At 46.3% G+C, this 23,428-nt stretch overlaps 1 protein-coding gene across 3 annotated transcripts in view; it reads right to left on the bottom strand.

Moving 5' to 3' along the window:
* Positions 1-23,428, bottom strand: part of ARID4A (AT-rich interaction domain 4A) — a 109,951-nt gene extending 86,523 nt beyond the window's left edge. For 2 of the 3 annotated variants that reach the window (XM_069733248.1, XM_069733262.1), the window contains exons 1-11: positions 23,299-23,428; positions 22,825-22,881; positions 19,433-19,543; positions 18,032-18,097; positions 16,658-16,748; positions 16,312-16,391; positions 15,586-15,680; positions 14,565-14,694; positions 4,615-4,694; positions 1,776-1,849; positions 1,320-1,480 (exon numbers count right to left, since the gene is read on the bottom strand). In XM_069733248.1, the coding sequence (XP_069589349.1) occupies positions 1,320-1,480; positions 1,776-1,849; positions 4,615-4,694; positions 14,565-14,694; positions 15,586-15,680; positions 16,312-16,391; positions 16,658-16,748; positions 18,032-18,097; positions 19,433-19,543; positions 22,825-22,830 (894 nt within the window). In that variant the 5' untranslated portion in view covers positions 22,831-22,881; positions 23,299-23,428. The remainder of the gene's footprint in view (positions 1-1,319; positions 1,481-1,775; positions 1,850-4,614; positions 4,695-14,564; positions 14,695-15,585; positions 15,681-16,311; positions 16,392-16,657; positions 16,749-18,031; positions 18,098-19,432; positions 19,544-22,824; positions 22,882-23,298) is intronic. The other variant, XM_069733258.1, reaches the window with a different exon arrangement.

Genomic DNA, 23,428 nt, shown 5'->3' with positions numbered 1-23,428 from the left:
AACCAGGACGGATTTCCTATGGTAAGCAGGACAGATTTTTATATGCCTGACAGAGCACAGCGTTGTCCTCAATATCTGAAAGATCGTTTGAGGTTACGTTCACACATGGCAGATTTGCTGTGAATTTCCCCACATGTAAAATCCATAGCATTTTATATTACATGCAAAGTGGTTGAGTTTAAAGGGAATGTGTCAGTAGGCTTTTGCTACCTAATTGGAGAGCATCATAATTTAGAGCCTGAGACCCAGATTCCGGTCATGTGTCACTTACTGGGCTGATTGCTGCAGTTTTGGCAAAAATCACTGTTTTTAAATCAGCAGGAGATCATCACTAGAGGACTAGTAAACCTGCTGTCATGTAGTCTTCCATATTCATGAGCTCGGTATAACCCCACCCACACCACTGATTGGCAGCTTTCTGCCTATGCAGACCACATAGAAAGTGGCTAGTCAGTGGTGTGGACGGGGTTATACACTGCTCTGCATTTGGAGAACTGCAGCAGAGAAAACAGTGATATTATCAAAACTGCAGCAAGCTATCACCCCCCAGAAAAATTATTTAAATTTGCTGATATAGTTTTAAATCTGCAGGTAAATAGCAGTTACACCTTGCATAGCTGTCTTATTGAAATACTGACTGCAGGGAGAGAATTAAAGGGGTATTCCCATCTCCAAGATCCTATCCCAATATGTTGTTGTAATAATATTCATTTTAGCAAACACCTCCAATTAGAAATGTAGTATAGTTCTTCTGATTCACTATGTCTCTTATCATATGCAGGCATTGCATGACCTTAGGTATCCATGGTTACGACCACTCAGTGCTAGTTGCTAGTAGTCGTAACCATGGATACCCAAGGCTTCATTTCCGCTCTGCTCTGTCGATGGGGCGGGACTTCCAACGTCATTCTGATTGACAGCCGGCTCCCCCAGCTAAGCAGCAGGGATCTGACCGTCAATCAGAATGATGTAGGAAGTCCCGCCCCATCGACAGAGCAGAGCGGAAATGAAGCCTCCACTCTGTAGACGTGACGTCAGCAGAATCCATGGAAGGAGCGGTCTGTGCCGGGGAAGAACGGCGCCATGCACAACAGACAGGCAAGTTGCAATCACCTGCCTGTTAGTGCTTAGATACATTTTTTGTAAAGTCCCAGGTATAGCTTTTAAGTGTGAGGTTTTACATGGCAATTTTCTGTGCTTTGACCCCAGTTGTAAACATATTGAAGACAAATGTCAGGTCTACACTGCAGATTTGGGAGCCAAAGCACAGCAGACAAGAATCTAGAGTATAATGTACTAGTCAGTGACAGACCACTCACCTCCACGTCTTCGTCCTCTGCTTTGTTCCTCTCGCCGTCGCTAGCCTCTGCGTCCCCGTCTTCTTCATCGCTGCTGGAAGACTCCAATATTTCACTTATGTCCATTTTCCAATTGCAAGGGACTGTCCGGGACTGGAAAAAAGTTATGGCTTCCTTTATACCTGGATGGAGATAAAAAAAAAAAAAATCATCATAATGCACCATTTCCCCATGACGTAGCACAATCTGCGCCCTCGAGTACATAGGGCAGGGGCACTTTCCTTTCAGAAAATCAGAACCTATGTCTGCTGGACACAGGCTGATAATCAGGACCATGAAGATATACGGATAACCTGGGCACATACACCTTACTACAGTGACTAAAATGTGGATAGGAGAGCTCCTACAATCTGAGCTCCTATCAATCCAATGCGCAGTAACAGAAAAGACCACCTCCCTCGAGATGGGAACAATTACCTGGCTCGGCAGGGCTCTCCAAATTTAGTGCGTTCATGTCAAGCTCCTCAATATCTTTCCTTGCTACAGAAAGGCTAAATAAAAGGAAAAAGAAAGTATTGTAGAAGATTAGAAACTAAAGAAAAAAAAAAATTAAACTCACAAACCCTTTGTGATGCTTGGCCCCTTGTTTAGTACAGTCTTTATCACATACTGCTCAGCAATATGGTCTAAAATATGGCGGCTGATGGAGGGGCATGTGACCGAATACGTCCATCAGTGGCCTACACTGAAAAACGTGACAAGCAACTTTCAGGTGCACAATAGTTTTTCTTATCCGGAGCTTCTGATGGAAATCCTGAGTAACATGCCCCTCCATCAGTCGCCATGTTTAGGACTAGTTCACTGTGCATCTCCAGAATTTGGGTGAAAATGGTCTTAAAGGGGTATTGTTTTGTGGTCTCTTGAGCAGCACACAGCTCTGAAGTCCCCTTAGTTCCTGGCAGGGCAGGCTCTCCTCCTGCGTGAGTGGCAGTTCTGCTGAGTACCAGAGCTGTAGTATTAGTAGAGCTATAAAGTTCAGCACAGTTCTGCTTTCATGGATTGTTCTGAGTCTACAATGCTCAGTACAGTGAGAGCAGTGATTAGCAGACCTGCTCTGAAAGCTACTGGCTGGTGATTTGGCAGGATTAATGAAAGCAGCTTGTCAGGAGCTGTGAGGGAGAGGAGAGTAGATAACTGGTGTATAGAAATCAATGGGCTGGAGAGAGGTGGACAGTATGTTAACACCTCTCCTAGAATGCAGCTAATGTGCACACTCGGCCAAGATCTGGACATACACTAGTCGCTGTGCTCCATAGAAACAAACTGTACACTATGAAAAATAAAAGCTCTCACAGCAGAGGAAGGACAGCAGATAAGCAAGTAAATTGGAAACTTACTTATTTTAATGCGCTTTTACTAAAAGCAATTTTTGAACTTGAGAATACGTTGTTCATTTTTGGTAACAATGTGCTCATGTAAGGTGTTATCCGAGCCTGCTCAGGTGCTAACCGAGTGACTTCAGCGTGCTCGAAAAATATGTTGAAGTCTCCACGGCTGCATGACTTATGTCTGTTAAACAGCCACAATATACATAGGGATTGCTTGTTTGTTAGGCAAGCCCTGTATGTGTTGCGGCCAAAGACACCTGTGTTATCTGAGCACGTTCGCTCATCACTAGTGACAAGTTAAAAAAATAAAATGTGCCTGTATCTAGAATAAATTTTTTGATTGGGTTTCATTACAAGTTTTGGATCATTTGGCTTTTACAGGCTCTTTCTCTACACATTCAACTTTCATGTGGTCATAAATTAGGTGAGAGGAGCTCAGAAGAATACCCATCTGACTGTCACATCGAGCTCACTGATGGATACTCAGTTATCTCTTTCTGCAGCCAGTAATAGACAGTGCAACACTGAGGCTATAGAAGGAAACTGATGCCATGTTTTTAGCAAAAATTATTTTTAGCTTCCATTGCATGCATTTAATAAAAAATATATATGTAAAATAAGATTCCCAAAAGTGGACAACCCCTTTAAAGTGGTCAGTGTTAAAGATGTCACAATGTAATGTCTTGTTTCCTCAATGAGCTTGCATTGTGATCTTTTTACCAGGAGTTCACCTCAGATTAAAGATGAGGAAGCATGCTCACTGCACATCAGTAACCCAATCTGGCCACAGGGTGGCACTATTCTTCTTATTATAGCTTTAGGTCACTGCAAGGTTTTACAGAAAAATCAGTTCGCTGCCCAAAAATTTTGATAGGTGCACCCACTATTAAGCAAAAATAAGTTGCTAATTTGCGCTCTCATTTTCTCTTCCCATTTTTCCAAAAGCCATAAATAACTTTTTTTTTATTTCCCGGTTGACATAACTGTACGAGGGTTTGGTTTTTTTTGCAGGACAAGTTGTAGTTTTTAATTACACCATAGAATGAACAGGTAAAAAATTTCAAGTACAGTGAAACTGCAAAAAAAAAATAAATAAAAGAAGCAATTCCTCTATTTTTTTTTATAAGCGTTTACTATGCATTCAAAATGACCTGTATTAACAATTCACCGGGTCATCAAAACTACAGCGATACAAAGCAATCAGAAGATGGCATTAAATATAAAAAATATAAAACTAAATTTTGACGCTTCTTCTGAGACTTGCCACTTTTGGGGTTTTTCTTGTCCATGGAGCTGATTTTTTTGAGCCCTTTGCTGAGTTTTATTGATACTGAATTAGGGTATATTTGTCATTTATTGATCGCTTTTTATTGCATTTTTTGGGTGGGGCAGAAAACGGCAAGCTAGGCATTCGAATTCTTTTCATCTATATAATTTTCTTTTTTCAAACATTTTTGTTTTTTACATTTTATTTTATAGTTGCCGATTGTAGGCTTTTTATTTTGTTTTCACCCAAACAACAAAAGTCTGGAGATGTTCATTGACTTTTATCAGAGCGTTTTCTACACATGATCCTTGCAGAAGGAGGAGGAGGTGAGCTGTGATATCACCCTATTGTGAATGTTGGATTTAGTGTTGTATATAGACGGCTTCACCTGTCTATCATGATAATGAGACTGATGAAAAGTGTCTTTACAGAGTAGGAAGCGTCAGTACAGTAAAAAAAAAAAAAAGACAACTTAAACATGCTCAATATAAAACCGTATTTCATGCAATAGATCATGTTCCAATTCCCTTTAAATGATCCCTTTTACACACAGGCAGTAAATGGCTCAACATGTGCCAGTCATGATGCCCGTGGTATTGAGGAGGGATTTTGGTCAGACAGAAACATTGACTTTCTATAAAGAAATGTTAAAAATACTTACAATTTCCCATCCACAAAGGATCGAACCAAGCACTGATCTTTCTTCACCGATGTATCGTCGCTGCAACTCGGAGAAACAACCTAAAGCAAGAGAAGAGAACAGCATTGTAAAGGCTATTCACAAGCTATTAAAGTGTTTAAATTAGATATAAAAGCATGAAAATAAGCATGTTTGCAATCAACTTTCTTTTTGTATCTGCTGTCATTCTCCAGCTGTGTCAGCTTTTATCTTTGATAGCAAACAGCTTGTTTCCATGGAGCTTGGCATTCAATACCTGGTGAAAAACTGCGCATTCCAGGAAAGGAGTTATCTCCTAACATCCCAGACACCTCTCTCAAGCCCATTGATTTCTATACACCAGTTATCTGCTTACCTCCTTACCCTCTCAGCTCCTGACAAGCTGCTGTTATAAACCTTGCAAAATCACCAGCCCGTAGCTTACAGAATAAGGTTGCCTTATCATGGCTCTCACTGTCTGGATTTGTGTGCTTGTTCAAATACCATGTTGTGTCTAAGTGTAAATACAGTGATAGCTGTGTAGACACAGAACAAACCCCTGAATGTGTTACAGCAGAACTTGTGCTGAGCTTTATATTTCTACTAATACTACAACTCTGCCACTCAGGGAGGAGAGCACACCCTGCCACTCACCAGGATGTAAGAAGACTGTTCTATGACCCCCTACTCTTCTCAATCTATACACTTAGCAACTTAAAGTCCCAAGGATTCCAGTACCACCTCTATGCTGATGACACTCAGATCTACCTCTCTGGTCCAGACGTCACCGCTCTGCTGTCCAGAATCCCGGAGTGCCTATCAGCCATATCCTCCTTCTTCTCCTCTCGCTTCCTCAAACTCAATGTGGACAAATCTGAACTCATACTCTTTCCTCCATCCCATAGATCTTCCTTACCTGACCTATCTATCGCAATGAATGACATCATGCTTTCCACCGTACCGGAAGTCCGCTGCCTCGGAGTAACCTTTGACTCTGCCGTGTCCTTCAAACCGCACATCCAAGCTCTCTCCACCTCCTGTCGCCTCCAGCTCAAAAATATCTCCAGAATCCGTCCTTTCCACAACCGTCAATCTACTAAAATGCTTGTGCATGCCCTCATCATCTCCCGCCTTGACTACTGCAACATCCTTTTCTGTGGCCTCCCTGCTAACACCCTTGCACCTCTCCAGTCCATCCTTAACTCTGCTGCCCAACTAATTCATCTCTGTCCTCGCTACTCCTCCGCTTCCCCCCTCTGCAAATCTCTTCACTGGCTCCCATTCCCTCAGCGTGTCCAGTTCAAATTACTAATAATGACCTACAAAGCCATCCATAACCTATCTCATCCATATATCTCTGAACTAATCTCCCGATATCTTCCCTCACGTAATCTCCGGTCCTCCTAAGACCTCCTTCTCTCCTCCACACTTATTCGCTCCTCACCCAACCGCCTCCAAGACTTCTCCCGAATATCCCCCATCCTCTGGAACTCTTTGCCCCAACACGTCCAACTATCAACAACATTCGGATCCTTCAGACGGAACCTGAAAACTCATCTCTTCAGGAAAGCCCACAGCCTGCACTGACCCCGCTGCCTCCTCATCACTACCGAAGCTACCACCTCACCAACACCGGAGCTCCTGCAACCCTCAACCTACTGTCTCCTTCCCCATAATCCTGTAAAATGTAAGCCCGCAAAGGCAGGGTCCTCACCCTTCTGTATCAGTCTGTCATTGTTTACTGTAAATGATATTTGTATTTTGATGTAACCCCTTCTCATGTACAGCACCATGGAATAAATGGTGCTATATAAATAACAATAATAATGATAATAATAATAATAATAATAATAATAAAAGACTACAATGATCTGAGCTGCTCAAGAGACAACCTGAAAATACTCCCTTTAAAGGGGTTGTTGAATCAAGTTACATTAAAATTGTAAAGCGCTTGTAAAAACGTCTTATTAAAAATAATGTCTGCTCTCAAGAACAGATGGCTTATTAATTCTATTGTTTATTGCTCGTTGTCTAAGCTACCGGTCACCTCTGTACCATCAGCGTTGGCCGGTCTCTTAGGCCCTGAGGCCGGATTCGGACAGAGCATCAGTGCCCTTACACTCTTCCAATGTTGCAGAGGCAAAGCGACGTCTGCTTGCAGAATCAGAGAGCACACAGTTTGCGCCAGATGTGCGACAAGGCCGCAGGTCAGAGCGCTAAATCTTCAGAAGCGCCTTCCTGGCAAGCAGGACGGAAAGGAGCGGTGCGCTCTTAAAGAATGAAGTTGAGCAAACCCCTTTAACTGTCTGAAAAAAAGTCAAATTTTTTGAGGAGAGAAGGAGAGTTCCTACAAAAAGTTTAATAAAATGACACTGGGCTGCACTCCTATGTCAGTTTCTAGGCTTTACCCTCCTCAATCTCTTTCCTCTCTTGCATGAGACAAAAATAAAATGTCAGCTGTGCAGCCGTGAGTTTTCATTTCCAACTCACCCTTGATAATTAAGTTTTTCCAGATAATTCTGGACAAAGGAAAGCTAGGTAGCCGAAACAGAATGCCAGCCTTCCCAGACTACTAAAGACAGCGCCAGTGGTGGACGGGCGCTATGACAACCTTAAAGAGGCAATAAACAGATGTTAGGGTGACACAGCTGTGCCCAGAGAGTCGGCAATACGATAATAAAAATTGTATTATGGTTTACTTGTTTACATAACGGAGACCAAAATCGCCCATAATAAAGCCATACACTCATTATCCGCCGTAATCATGTAGGAAGAAACGGCACACTCATCCATGTCCTTAATCTCACACATAGCACAAGTAATGCAAGATGCTCTTTATACCATTAAAGGGGATGCCGACCTTAAGGGACACTTTTTTTGTGCTTAAATACAGGTAAAGAATTTATGCAATTGTGCTTCTCAAACTTTTGTGCAGTTTGCTTTCTGCAGCCTCTGTGTTGCGCTGCCTATTGCTGTATGCAAAATGAAATAACGAAGAAGCCGTCAGCGAGCTCATCCTGATGCGAAAGTTAATAACCCTTTTAAATCGCTCTTTTTTTTTCAGCTGATTTATGACCACAGAACACATCAAAAGTTGAAGGTGCAGAGAAACAATGAGCCTGTAAGAGCCAAATGGTACAACATTTTTAATGAAACCCAATTCCAAAAATGATTTTAGTCCCAAATACATGCATTCAAGGGGAAAAAAAAGACATGTATCTAAAGGTGAGCATCCCCTTTAAATATATTTAATGGATTTCTATTGAGTTAAATAACTTAAAAAGTAGCAAATCCTGGGTTGTAATAATTCAGCACAATATGACTTAAAACCAAGCACAGACGCTCGGTTCCCCTTGGTGTGGCAAAGCACCTTCCCACCTAAGTGTTTTTCATTATCTCCACCATCCTCTGACTCTATGAATCCACAGATGTCAATCAACGAAGAGGAGGGCGGAGAGAGATATAAAACAAGTAGGTGGGAATGTGCACTGAACTGCTCGGCCACACCAAGGGTGCACCAAGTGACGATGAAATGTATGGGGGGAGGTCTCCTAATTAAACCCTAACAGCAGATGCTGGTGGAAGTAAAAATGGCTGTAGCTAGCTGGATTAAAACACGCTTCTGTTGTGATAGGCAATTCAGTATCACAATGGACATAGCGGTCAGAGCACATACAGTGATCTGACAATAACCCAAAATAATAGAACGAGCTCTGAGACGTGGGAACTCTGCAGACCGCAATCCCTAATCCTCTCAAAACAACACTAGAGGCAGCCGTGGATTGTGCCTAACTCTGCCTATGCAACTCGGCACAGCATGAGAAACTAACTAACCTGAAGATAGAAAATAAGCCTACGTTGCCTCAGAGAAATACCCCAAAGGAAAAGGCAGCCCCCCACATATAATGACTGCGAGTCAAGATGAAAAGACAAACGTAGGGATGAAATAGATTCAGCGAAGTGAGGCCCGACTTTCTCAACAGAGCGAGGATAGGAAAGACAACTTTGCGGTCTACACAAAACCCTAAAGAAAACCACGCAAAGGGGGCAAAAAGACCCTCCGTACCGAACTAACGGCACGGAGGTACACCCTTTGCGTCCCAGAGCTTCCAGCAAAACAATTAGACAAGCTGGACAGAAAAAAATAGCAAACAAATAGCAAAGAAGAACTTAGCTATGCAGAGCAGCAGGCCACAGGAATGATCCAGGGAAAAATAAGTCCAACACTGGAACATTGACAGGAAGCCAGGATCAAAGCATTAGGTGGAGTTAAGTAGAGAAGCACCTAACGACCTCACCAGATCACCTGAGGGAGGAAACTCAGAAGCCGCAGTACCACTTTCCTCCACAAACGGAAGCTCCCAGAGAGAATCAGCCGAAGTACCACTTGTGACCACAGGAGGGAGCTCTGCCACAGAATTCACAACAGTACCCCCCCCTTGAGGAGGGGTCACCGAACCCTCACCAGAGCCCCCAGGCCGACCAGGATGAGCCACATGAAAGGCACGAACAAGATCGGGAGCATGGACATCAGAGGCAAAAACCCAGGAATTATCTTCCTGAGCATAACCCTTCCATTTAACCAGATACTGGAGTTTCCGTCTTGAAACACGAGAATCCAAAATCTTCTCCACAATATACTCCAATTCCCCCTCCACCAAAACCGGGGCAGGAGGGTCAACAGATGGAACCATAGGTGCCACGTATCTCCGCAACAATGACCTATGGAATACATCATGTATGGAAAAAGAATCTGGGAGGGTCAGACGAAAAGACACAGGATTAAGAACCTCAGAAATCCTATACGGACCAATGAAACGAGGTTTAAATTTAGGAGAGGAAACCTTCATAGGAATATGACGAGAAGATAGCCAAACCAGATCCCCAACACGAAGTCGGGGACCCACACGGCGTCTGCGATTAGCGAAACGTTGAGCCTTCTCCTGGGACAAGGTCAAATTGTCCACTACATGAGTCCAAATCTGCTGCAACCTGTCCACCACAGTATCCACACCAGGACAGTCCAAAGACTCAACCTGTCCTGAAGAGAAACGAGGATGGAACCCAGAATTGCAGAAAAATGGCGAAACCAAGGTAGCCGAGCTGGCCCGATTATTAAGGGCGAACTCAGCCAAAGGCAAAAAGGACACCCAGTCATCCTGATCGGCAGAAACAAAGCATCTCAGATAGGTTTCCAAGGTCTGATTGGTTCGTTCGGTCTGGCCATTAGTCTGAGGGTGGAAAGCCGAGGAAAAAGACAAGTCAATGCCCATCCTACCACAAAAGGCTCGCCAAAACCTCGAAACAAACTGGGAATCTCTGTCAGAAACGATATTCTCTGGAATGCCATGCAAACGAACCACATGCTGGAAGAACAATGGCACCAAATCAGAGGAGGAAGGCAATTTAGACAAGGGTACCAGATGGACCATCTTAGAAAAGCGATCACAGACCACCCAAATGACTGACATCTTTTGAGAAACAGGAAGATCTGAAATAAAATCCATAGAGATATGTGTCCAAGGCCTCTTCGGGACCGGCAAGGGCAAAAGCAACCCACTGGCACGAGAACAGCAGGGCTTAGCCCGAGCACAAATCCCACAGGACTGCACAAAAGTACGCACATTCCGCGACAGAGATGGCCACCAAAAGGATCTAGCCACTAACTCTCTGGTACCAAAGATACCAGGATGACCAGCCAACACCGAACAATGAACCTCAGAGATAACTTTACTCGTCCACCTATCAGGGACAAACAGTTTCTCCGCTGGACAACGATCAGGTTTATTAGCCTGAAATTTTTGCAGCACCCGCCGCAAATCAGGGGAGATGGCAGACACAATTACTCCTTCCTTGAGGATACCCGCCGGCTCAGATAAACCCGGAGAGTCGGGCACAAAACTCCTAGACAGAGCATCCGCCTTCACATTTTTAGAGCCCGGAAGGTACGAAATCACAAAGTCAAAACAGGCAAAAAACAGCGACCAACGAGCCTGTCTAGGATTCAAACGCTTAGCAGACTCGAGATAAGTCAGGTTCTTATGATCAGTCAATACCACCACGCGATGCTTAGCTCCTTCAAGCCAATGACGCCACTCCTCGAATGCCCACTTCATGGCCAGCAACTCTCGGTTGCCCACATCATAATTACGCTCAGCAGGCGAAAACTTCCTGGAAAAAAAAGCGCATGGTTTCATCACTGAGCAATCAGAACCTCTCTGCGACAAAACAGCCCCTGCTCCAATCTCAGAAGCATCAACCTCGACCTGGAACGGAAGAGAAACATCTGGTTGACAACACAGGGGCAGAAGAAAACCGACGCTTCAACTCTTGAAAAGCTTCCACAGCAGCAGAAGACCAATTGACCACATCAGCACCCTTCTTGGTTAAATCGGTCAATGGTTTGGCAATACTAGAAAAATTGCAGATGAAGCGACGATAAAAATTAGCAAAGCCCAGGAACTTTTGCAGACTTTTCAGAGATGTCGGCTGAGTCCAATCATGGATGGCTTGGACCTTAACAGGATCCATCTCGATAGTAGAAGGGGAAAAGATGAACCCCAAAAATGAAACCTTCTGCACACCAAAGAGACACTTTGATCCCTTCACAAACAAAGAATTAGCACGCAGGACCTGAAAAACCGTTCTGACCTGCTTCACATGAGACTCCCAATCATCCGAGAAGATCAAAATGTCATCCAAGTACACAATCAGGAATTTATCCAGGTACTCTTGGAAGATGTCATGCATAAAGGACTGAAACACTGATGGAGCATTGGCAAGTCCGAATGGCATCACTAGATACTCAAAATGACCCTCGGGCGTATTAAATGCAGTTTTCCATTCATCGCCTCGCTTAATACGCCCAAGATTATACGCACCACGAAGATCTATCTTGGTGAACCAACTAGCCCCCTTAATCCGAGCAAACAAATCAGATAACAATGGCAAGGGGTACTGAAATTTAACCGTGATCTTATTAAGAAGGCGGTAATCTATACAAGGTCTCAGCGAACCATCCTTCTTGGCTACAAAAAAGAACCCTGCTCCTAATGGCGACGATGACGGGCGAATATGCCCCTTCTCCAGGGATTCCTTCACATAACTGCGCATAGCGGTGTGCTCAGGCACGGATAAATTAAACAGTCGACCCTTTGGGAATTTACTACCAGGAATCAAATTGATAGCACAATCACAATCCCTATGCGGAGGTAGGGCATCGGACTTGGGCTCATCAAATACATCCCGGTAATCAGACAAGAACTCTGGAACCTCAGAAGGGGTGGATGACGAAATTGACAGAAATGGAACATCACCATGTACCCCCTGACAACCCCAGCTGGACACCGACATGGATTTCCAATCCAATACTGGATTATGGGCTTGTAGCCATGGCAACCCCAACACGACCACATCATGCAGATTATGCAACACCAGAAAGCGAATAACCTCCTGATGTGCAGGAGCCATGCACATGGTCAGCTGGGTCCAGTATTGAGGCTTATTCTTGGCCAAAGGCGTAGCATCAATTCCTCTCAATGGAATAGGACACTGCAAGGGCTCCAAGAAAAACCCACAACGCTTAGCATATTCCAAGTCCATCAAATTCAGGGCAGCGCCTGAATCCACAAACGCCATGACAGAATACGATGACAAAGAGCAGATCAAGGTAACGGACAGAAGAAATTTTGACTGTACTGTACCAATGGTGGCAGACCTAGCGAACCGCTTAGTGCGCTTAGGACAATCAGAGATAGCATGAGTGGAATCACCACAGTAGAAACACAGACCATTCAGACGTCTGTGTTCTTGCCGTTCAACTCTGGTCAAAGTCCTATCGCACTGCATAGGCTCAGGTTTAAGCTCAGGTAATACCGCCAAATGGTGCACAGATTTACGCTCACGCAAGCGTCGACCGATCTGAATGGCCAAAGACATAGACTCATTCAGACCAGCAGGCATAGGAAATCCCACCATGACATCCTTAAGGGCTTCAGAGAGACCCTTTCTGAATATAGCTGCCAGCGCAGATTCATTCCATTGAGTGAGCACGGACCACTTTCTAAATTTCTGGCAATATACCTCTATCTCATCCTGAGCCTGACAAAGAGCCAGCAAATTTTTTTCTGCCTGATCCACTGAATTGGGCTCATCGTACAGCAATCCAAGCGCCAGGAAAAACGCATCAATATTACTTAATGCAGGATCTCCTGACGCAAGAGAAAATGCCCAGTCCTGAGGGTCGCCACGCAAAAAAGAAATGACGATCCTAACCTGTTGAACTGGGTCACCAGAGGAGCGAGGTTTCAAAGCCAGAAATAGTTTACAATTATTTTTGAAACTCAGAAATTTAGTTCTATCTCCAAAAAACAAATCTGGAATAGGATTTCTCGGTTCTAACAAAGAATTCTGAACCACAAAATCTTGAATATTTTGAACTCTTGCCGTGAGCTGATCCACACATGAAGACAGACCTTTAATGTCCATTGCTACACCTGTATCCTGAACCACCCAAATGTCTAGGGGAAAAAAAAAGGCAAAACACAGTGCAAAGAAAAAAAAATGGTCTCAGAACTTCTTTTTTCCCTCTATTGAGAATCATTAGCACTTTGGGCTTCCTGTACTGTTGTGATGGGCAATTCAGTATCACAATGGACATAGCGGTCAGAGCACATACAGTGATCTGACAATAACCCAAAATAATAGAACGAGCTCTGAGACGTGGGAACTCTGCAGACCGCAATCCCTAATCCTCTCAAAACAACACTAGAGGCAGCCGTGGATTGCGCCTAACTCTGCCTATGCAACTCGGCACAGCCTGAGAAACTAACTAGCCTGAAGATAGAAAATAAGCCTACCTTGCCTCAGAGAAATACCCCAAAGGAAAAGGCAGCCCCCCACATATAATGACTGAGTAAGATGAAAAGACAAACGTAGGGATGAAATAGATTCAGCAAAGTGAGGCCCGACTTTCTCAACAGAGCGAGGATAGGAAAGACAACTTTGCGGTCTACACAAAATCCTAAAGAAAACCACGCAAAGGGGGCAAAAAGACCCTCCGTACCGAACTAACGGCACGGAGGTACACCCTTTGCGTCCCAGAGCTTCCAGCAAAACAATTAGACAAGCTGGACAGAAAAAATAGCAAACAAATAGCAAAGAAGAACTTAGCTATGCAGAGCAGCAGGCCACAGGAATGATCCAGGGAAAAATAAGTCCAACACTGGAACATTGACAGGAAGCATGGATCAAAGCATTAGGTGGAGTTAAGTAGAGAAGCACCTAACGACCTCACCAGATCACCTGAGGGAGGAAACTCAGAAGCCGCAGTACCACTTTCCTCCACAAACGGAAGCTCCCAGAGAGAATCAGCCGAAGTACCACTTGTGACCACAGGAGGGAGCTCTGCCACAGAATTCACAACACGCTTCATCCTTAGATCATGTATCAGCTGCGTTTCCGCCCTCTATCCAATAAACCCTAAACCGGCAGGGCCAAGATTTTACATAAGCAGTTGTTAAGGCCCATACTGTGTGTATGGCGGCCCCCAATTGTTCCTTAAATGATGTTCGGAGGAAAGAAAGGATCGGGTATGTTGAATTTCCATACTCGTCTCTTTTGAAGAAAAAAAAAAAAAGCAGTCACCAAAGAGAAGCTGGGGGGCGTTTTACTCCTTCCACCCCATTAAAAACATATGTGCACTTGGGAAACCCAAATATGCACCAACAGAAAATAGTAAGACAACCTTGGGGTCTTTCATGGACCCTGGACTGTCAGCATATACTAGCCACTGGCCAAGATCAAGTTAATAAGATTGAGGACTTTTTGGGCCGAGTTATTACCATTTTGGTTCCGATGTCTATTACCATTAATTTACTCAACAACCCGAAATAATCAGCATAGGCCGCCCAACTTAAGTTACATCCTTTATCGCCCCGAAACACGGCACTCACCACGGCAGGGTAGCAAGCTTTTGTCAAGCTGCAATTCACCCTCACGACTTTTCCCAATAATTCATCCCCGATGCGTTTCAGGTCTTCATCCTCCTCTTCACTGCTGCTCTCCTCTTTCTCGTCTTCGGTCCTACAGGAAAACAAAGAAAAACAGAATGTAAGTCTAGAAGTACAAGGTGATAAACCGTCACCAAAATTCTGCATGCCTGGGTAAGATTTTTCTGAATATATATATATATATATATATATATATATATATATATATATATATATATATATATATATATATATATATATATATATATATATATATATATCTCCTTCGTCCTAACATTGAGGTACTCTTATTGAATGTTAGGACGAAGGATATGATCCAGGACAGACAATGCTGTTGGCACCTAAGCTACAAAGTAATCGGTCCCCAGTCTAGAAAAATAGGACAGATAATGATAATTGGAAGCTAATTATAATTAAATTGGTTTACCACCAGAGGAAGTAATGGCGTAGGGCATTTGTATTGGTGACTGCTCAAACCCCCCGTAACCCCGTACAGTGCCCTTTGCAGGGAACTGCAACACATCCCCATTCATTCTGGGAATCAGGGGGGGGGGGGGCTAAGTTTTACTAACAAGTCAGGATACCAATGATCTGATTCTCACCAAATCACAGATGTCAAATAGTGCAAGTTCGATCTCACCCAGAGGAGCTCTATATTTATGCAGCTAATAATGGGCTTCGGTAGACGGGGGAGCACTCAATATGGTGACATTATAATTATACAGCGGCGAGGGAGCTGCAAATTGGACTGGAATTTCCCAGGCATTCAGACAGGAAAAAGAAAATAAAAATGCAGAAGAATCATGATCAGGTGGGAAATACAGAAATTCTGATAATGCTGCCATCATGTCACAATCCAACAATGGGAAAAAAGCCTCCATTTCACATCACAGTGCAGGCTGGTCCAGATACAACGTGCAGCATACAGTATATACATGCACAGGATGAGATCCTCATTACTTACATTGGAAGAGACGACCTTCTCCCTCTGTTGGATTTTTTCCCAATGACAGGAGTGCCGAAATGCTCAGGATTGGTAAGTGGAAGTTGGTCCAAAGTCTGTAAGATATAACAAAAGATGATGCTTTAAAAGTTTCCTTATAGCGGTTGTCCGGCAGTGAGATCTGTTATTTGAGTCACAGTCCTTAGTCGGATACTAAATGCCCCGATCCGGATGGCGGACAGGTCTGTCCCTGAACACAAACATAGGTAGAGACCTGTCAGTCATGGGGAGAGGGGCAGGGAGACTCCTCCAAGGACCTGAACTTTAGATTAGGCATCTTCATCACATTCACTCAGGACGGATCTTCAAAATACGTTTTGTATGAAACGCTGCAGAAATTCAGAGTGAAACATGCACGGCTGCACTGTGTCCGACTCATGCAGCCTGTGGCCCAGGTTCCCTCTAAGGGTACGTTCACAAGTGACAGGTCAGGATTTGTGGGTGGGAAACTCCACAATGTCCTATATAATAGCATGAAAGTAGACAGACTTTCGCCACATCTCATCCTCACGCTGTACAGAAATGTGCAGTGGGACGTTAATTCTGAAGCATGCCAACTTATCCTGTGGCTTTTCACAGCGGATTTCACTATTTTCTATGTAGTAGGGTAAAATCTTCATCAAATCCACAGCAAAACATACAGAGGAAAATGTGTACGTGTGGATGTAATCTAACGCTCATCATTACCTCGCTCTCAGCAAAGTGCCTTTCCCCCTTTAAACACAATGACGTCCGTCTCAAAGTCCTTTCATCACCATCATCAAAAACTAAAAAAAGAAAATACTTAAAGCAAAACAACATTTTTCATGGCCATAGTAAACATTACATGCACATGATATAGCTGGAGAGTCAGCAGACTGGCTACATTTGGTCTGGTATAAATTATACAAACAAACACGTCTGAACAAGCCCTAACATCTTAGAATGCATCTGCATTTTGATTTCTGCTCTGGGGGATGATACTTGTATACAATCTGTTAGTTTCCTTGTGTCTCGACACAGATATGTAAAGAGATGTGAGGCTCATACTCACCCACGGTGTACCAGCTCGCGTCCGTCAGCTTGCTGATCACCGCTTCCTGCAGGGATCCATCAGGTGCTTTCATTTCAACTGTGGCTCCGACCTAAGGCAAGACACCAATAATAAAGATTACAGACTGTGCCATTTTATGCTCATCTTACCAAGGATTTGGTAGCATTAGTTTTTTTCCAACAGCGAACAAGGGTTTTAAAAATATATATATCTGAATAACCCCTTCCAGACATTGATCGGAGCCGGATCAGATGCTCCACAGCGAGTTATTCCCCTGCAGTAAATAGGTCACCATTCCCACACACTCGCTGAGTCCTCAGCACGGAGATTGTGGGAAAACTCTTTATTGGCCACATTGTAGCTCACTGGTTCCTTGCTAATTAGCAGAAAATTGCACTTGGTCTAATTAGAGGCCAGTAGCCTTCCTGCTCAGGTCCCATAGTATAAAAGCAGTAAGAATTCAGGACTCTGGAGCGACTCTCCTGGATCCACGGCTGGGGATAGCTGCGTCCACGTATGTTGGGCCATAGGAGCGAGTTACACACACCGTGAGCGGACAATGAATACACACTGTTCCCATCAGTCACGGTCCTATTTCACTGGACATACATTTATGATAGATCCACGTGGGCTGGATTTGCAATGGTGGCAAAATCCGTGCCACATTGAGGATTTTGCTGTGGAAATACTGCAGATATGCAGAAAAGTTCATCCATACAATTTGATATCTGCAGATTTTGTAAAACTCCTCCACAACGCTGCGACTGTAAAATGCTGGAGATTTTCAGGCTACAAAATCCAGACAGAAAATCTGCAGCATATCTGACCCATGTGAATGCATCCATGAAGGGGGTTTTCCTGGTTCTGACAATCCCTGCAATTTGTTTCTAAAAACTGCACATTACTCATCCTTCCCAGGTCCAGCGCGGAGTTTCTGCCGCTGCCCCCGATGTCTGTTATTGTCTGCAGTGCTGACCTATCAATAGCGCTGCAAACCATCAGCTCAGCAGCCGACATGCTGTCAACTCGAGCAGAGTGGCTGGACTCACCGATTGTCTGCAGTGCTAGTGACAGAATCAGCGCTGCAGACAATAACAAAAATAGGGAGCAGCGGCACTGGACCAGAGGAGGGGGAGTAAAAAGTAGTTTATTTTATTATACAGATTGCAGCCACGGGACAGGGATTTTTAAAACCATAAAACTCCTATAAAAACGTGCAAAGACTTCCCCCTTCGAAGAGCAGCTCAGAAAGCCATGGGATCTCAGTATAGTCAAGGCTTGAGCCCACCAGAATACGAGCATTTGCTATGATCAGGTTGACAACCCATAGAAGAAAACAAAGACCAAACAACAATCCATGTTACACAGACGTACCCTCAGCGGCCCCTTCACTTGGTCGTCCTGCACTAGTTGTGCGGAGCTGTCTTGTTTCAGAGTGACCTGTAAATGAAGCCACAATCAGATCACTGTTTTCATGCCGGCGCTGTCAAACACAGAACCTCGTGGAGAAAAGGAGACGAGCAAATCAATTAGAGGTCTGAAAATCCAATTATCGAGAAACTAGCACAGGCGTGAAGAGGTGGGTCGCTGGGAATACACCGATGGCGCTGCTTCACAGACCTGTACAGAAAAGCTTCAGACCGTTTTCCTGTACTTATAATCTAGATCAAGTGAAGTGATTGAAGTGAATGTGATTGGAGCTGCAGCACCTGACAGCTACCACTACACATTGGAGGGCGCTGTGCTGTTCTGCTTCATTCATTATTTACATCTTGTTGGCGCTAATACCAGGTGATCGGTGGGGGTGCTGGGTCTTAAAACCCAACCGATAATGCACACTTCAATGGGATCCCATGTATGCAGCGGGCTCAGGAGCTGAAGGCACGGACGGCTGCCATATTGGTCCTCCTGAAAAGCCCAGGATTCATAGGAGAATTACATTTTCTGTATATACCACAATATTGTGTAGCAGTATATAGAAACGGACAAATCAAGGAGAGTCCTCAAACAAGGACTATTGACGGCAGCACACACCCCATTGTTCCCTGTGTCCCGCCAACGATGACTAATAAGGAGATTTCACGGCGAGTACCCAAAGCCCTCTTTTTAAAAACATAAAATATATATTCAAATTTTACACAGTTTAAAAAAAAAAAAAGTAGACAATTTGTTATAGTCATGTCCTTAAACGTCTGATGGATGGAAAAATTAAATTAACCCATATAGTAAAGACTACAAAGAAAAAATAAAATTAAAGGCCAAAATTGTGTATTTTCTGTCACCACACCTCCCTAACTTAAATTAAATGTAATAAAAAGGAGAGAAAAAAAAAAAAAAAAAAAAACACAAAAACTCACACAGCACCATTGATGGAAGAATTAAAAGGAGAACAAAAAACAAAAACACTATACAGATTGTTATCACCATAATCATCCGGACGCTCGTGTTAACAGGCCCTTTTTAACTGCTCAATAAGAATGATGGCAGAAATGCGTTTCCACCAGCGCTCTAGGGATTATTTTACTGTTTTATTTAGGATAGTTGGCTGCAGCAGGAAAAGATCCCATGACTATCAGAAGGGCCCCATGTTTGCAGCATAATGTCACCTGTGCCCTCATACTGAGCCATAGGGACAGCCCCAGTTATCATTACACTGACATGTGGTCATCATTGCCATCACGCTGGGAGTTGTAGTTCAGGCAAGCCACAAGTGGAGCAACGTAATAGAATATCATTGCAATGTGATCCCCGACACCAGGGGACTGTACAACGTACCTTAACTTTCACCAGCCGCTTAACCGTTTTAATCTTTGCCTCGCAGAAGGCGCCCCGGTATTTCGCGCTGACATCGGTCCCCACTGTTAGGTAGGCAGGCTCATCCGCTGCCTGAAACACAAGGACATGGCACACATCAGCTTACCTGCATCACTCCGACCCACAAAGGGGAATGTTGCTGGGGATTTCTCTACACTAATAAAACCTGAGTGCGGAGCGACTTCCTATCTGCCAGAAACGAGCGCCGAACAACGATATCGGACACCAATCTGCCACTCACTGCATACAGACCAGTGGTGCACACTCTGCGTAGAGGTCATCCATTGTGATGGAAAACATAACACGAAATCAATTCTCCAGCACAAACGTGTGAACTAAGCCTAACGACCCTCGTCACCCAGCAATGATCAGGAGGCGGTGAGTGCAGGCACGTCTCTTCTCCTCCTGTCACTGTTGTCATTCCTGATGCCGACAATCAATGATTTTCAGATCGGGATTAGTCTGCGCTCACCTGTAAAATTAAGTGAGGAGCAGTGAAAAAGGTCCTGATGGCTGAAAAGCCCCCAATATCAGTGGATGCAGGGCCCAACGCTTAGATCTGATCCTGCACCCTCCAAAACACTGAACGTACCGACACAAGCAAATCAGACAAGTGAAGGTGCAGCCCCTCACCAAGCACATCTATAAGATGGTCACTAGGTATTAATCAAGAACCAAAGGAAAGAAGCGGTGCAGAGTGACACATGCACGTCTAGTGACAAAAAGCATGCACAGAAAAGCAGAATCTGCAGAGCCGCCCCACCTGCAGCAAACCGGCATGTACAGATGCAGCAGAGCCCCCCACCTGCAGCAGACCGGCATCTACAGATGCAGCAGAGCTCCCCACCTGCAGCAGACCGGCATGTACAGATGCAGCAGAGCCGCCCCAACCTGCAGCAGACCGGCATGTCCAGATGCAGCAGAGCAGCCACCTGCAGCAGACCGGCATGTACAGATGCAGCAGAGCCCCCCCACCTGCAGCAGACCGGCATGTACAGATGCAGCAGAGCCCCCCACCTGCAGCAGACCGGCATGTACAGATGCAGCAGAGCCCCCCACCTGCAGCAGACCGGCATGTCCAGATGCAGCAGAGCCCCCCACCTGCAGCAGACCGGCATGTCCAGATGCAGCAGAGCCCCCCACCTGCAGCAGACCGGCATGTCCAGATGCAGCAGAGCCGCCCACCTGCAGCAGACCGGCATGTCCAGATGCAGCAGAGCCGCCCACCTGCAGCAGACCGGCATGTCCAGATGCAGCAGAGCCGCCCCAACCTGCAGCAGACCGGCATGTCCAGATGCAGCAGAGCCCCCCACCTGCAGCAGACCGGCATGTCCAGATGCAGCAGAGCCCCCCACCTGCAGCAGACCGGCATGTCCAGATGCAGCAGAGCCCCCCACCTGCAGCAGACTGGCATGTACAGATGCAGCAGAGCCCCCCACCTGCAGCAGACCGGCATGTACAGATGCAGCAGAGCCCCCACCTGCAGCAGGCCAGTATGTACAGATGCAGCAGAGCCCCCACCTGCAGCAGGCCGGCATGTACAGATGCTGCAGAGCCCCCACCTGCAGCAGACTGGCATGTACAGATGCAGCAGAGCCCCCACCTGCAGCAGGCCGGCATGTACAGATGCTGCAGAGCCCCCACCTGCAGCAGACTGGCATGTACAGATGCAGCAGAGCCCCCACCTGCAGCAGGCCGGCATGTACAGATGCTGCAGAGCCCCCACCTGCAGCAGACTGGCATGTACAGATGCAGCAGAGCCCCCACCTGCAGCAGGCCGGCATGTACAGATGCTGCAGAGCCCCCACCTGCAGCAGACTGGCATGTACAGATGCAGCAGAGCCGCCCCCACCTGCAGCAGGCCAGTATGTACAGATGCAGCAGAGCCCCCACCTGCAGCAGACTGGCATGTACAGATGCAGCAGAGCCGCCCCCACCTGCAGCAGGCCAGTATGTACAGATGCAGCAGAGCCCCCACCTGCAGCAGACTGGCATGTACAGATGCAGCAGAGCCGCCCCCACCTGCAGCAGGCCAGTATGTACAGATGCAGCAGAGCCCCCACCTGCAGCAGGCCGGCATGTACAGATGCAGCAGAGCCGCCCCCACCTGCAGCAGGCCGGTATGTACAGATGCAGCAGAGCCCCCACCTGCAGCAGACTGGCATGTACAGATGCAGCAGAGCCGCCCCCACCTGCAGCAGGCCAGTATGTACAGATGCAGCAGAGCCCCCACCTGCAGCAGACTGGCATGTACAGATGCAGCAGAGCCGCCCCCACCTGCAGCAGGCCAGTATGTACAGATGCAGCAGAGCCCCCACCTGCAGCAGGCCGGCATGTACAGATGCAGCAGAGCCCCCACCTGCAGCAGGCCGGCATGTCCAGATGCAGCAGAGCCCCCACCTGCAGCAGGCCGGTATGTACAGATGCAGCAGAGCCTACTGAGATTTAAGCATTTCCTCACTGGGCAATCATGATGATAGATAGATGATATAGAAGGCGGCTGGCGCTCGCTTACTGCCCTGTGTACATAACCCGCTGATGGGCACAGAAAAGCACTGACACCCTTGTCCTTTCCCCATACAGTGTCACGTCATCGGCAGCACATTCTCAGTACACGGGCGATGTGCTGCCGAGAGTGGAACCTTTCATCCGATGAACTAACATTCTGCTCGCTCACCAGGTGACTGCTGTCCTTATTACATGGGCTGATAACAAGGAACAATCGTCCTTATGAATGTGCGCCCACCCATTTTCATGCTGTGTAAACGCACCCTTAAGGGGGCATTTCTGGTTCCTAAAACCCCTGTCCCTAGCTACAGTCTATATATAATGGTACCGATGTCTTATTGTCTGCAGCGCTGACAACACCTCGACAGCGCTGCAGCCAATCACTGAGCTCAATGGTGGCTCGAGCTGTCAACTCGGGCAAAGCTGCTTATCCCAGGTATTGGCTGTTGACAGTAGCACACGCAGTGGTGGAGACTGCGCACTGGACCTGGGGAGGGGGGAGGAAACTCCGGTTTTCTTTTAAACCGCAGCCAGGGAACAGAGGTCTTCCAAAGCGTTCGCCATGACGGATACGGGCTCGTCAGCAGACGGTGGGGAGAACGAGGCTGTGGGACCGTCCGTCCTGCCTGACAGCGGCTCACTCTTCTCCCCAAGCACAGCACACGGACGCTCAGCGGAGTCGGGCGTGCGTGTGTACGGGGGCTGGGAGCTATCAGAGCAGAGCACGACAGTGCTGGAATATCGCAGTGCTATGTAAGAACGGAGACCTCACTGCTGCATCAGGGACCACCAGGACCCCCAGAGAGGCGGCTCCTTATTAACCCCGACCTCGCCGGGGCTCTTACCTTCATCGTCCAAGGTTATTTGAGGGATTCCAGCTCGAAGATCTGTCTTCACTACAACTGGGGAGAAGAGGAGACGGAGGTTAGAGATCGGCCCCAGAGGTGTGCCCACCAGATGACCGGACTGTGGTCGTATGGGGAGGGGTGGACGAGTGACTGTTGTATCAGGACCCCCAAAGTGTGAGCAGGTGACAGCCAGCGATCTTATCCCTCTCGGGCCGGCGGCTGTCAGTGGCAGGCCTGCGGGAGGGAGGCTTTGTACGGCGCCATTGCTCGGGACAAGTTGGAAGCCGGGCGCGTCTCCTCACACACCGGCCACTGCCGCCCCCACCACCGGCACGTACCTCAAACTCTCCCCGGAGAAGTCCGCTCTCGGCCAAGCCGGATGCCCCGAGCTCCGGGATCCCGCCCCCCGCTCCTGCCAGCACCTTCTCCGCGCCGTAAAGTGACCCCAAAACGGGTGAAAGTTTCACTCACACTCTCGGCTCCTACAACTCCCCACTTGCACGGAACTGCAAGCAATAAACGAAATAACAAGCTGTTGAGCAGAAGCAATCCGTCTCCGAACACCATTGGCTCATCCTCACGCCGTGGGGGAAGCAGACAC

This window comes from Ranitomeya imitator, chromosome 1 (assembly GCF_032444005.1).
Source record: "Ranitomeya imitator isolate aRanImi1 chromosome 1, aRanImi1.pri, whole genome shotgun sequence".
NCBI lineage: Eukaryota > Metazoa > Chordata > Amphibia > Anura > Dendrobatidae > Ranitomeya > Ranitomeya imitator.
The sequence above is the reverse complement of the archived record's forward strand: the minus strand, read 5'-3'. Positions and strand labels throughout refer to the sequence as shown.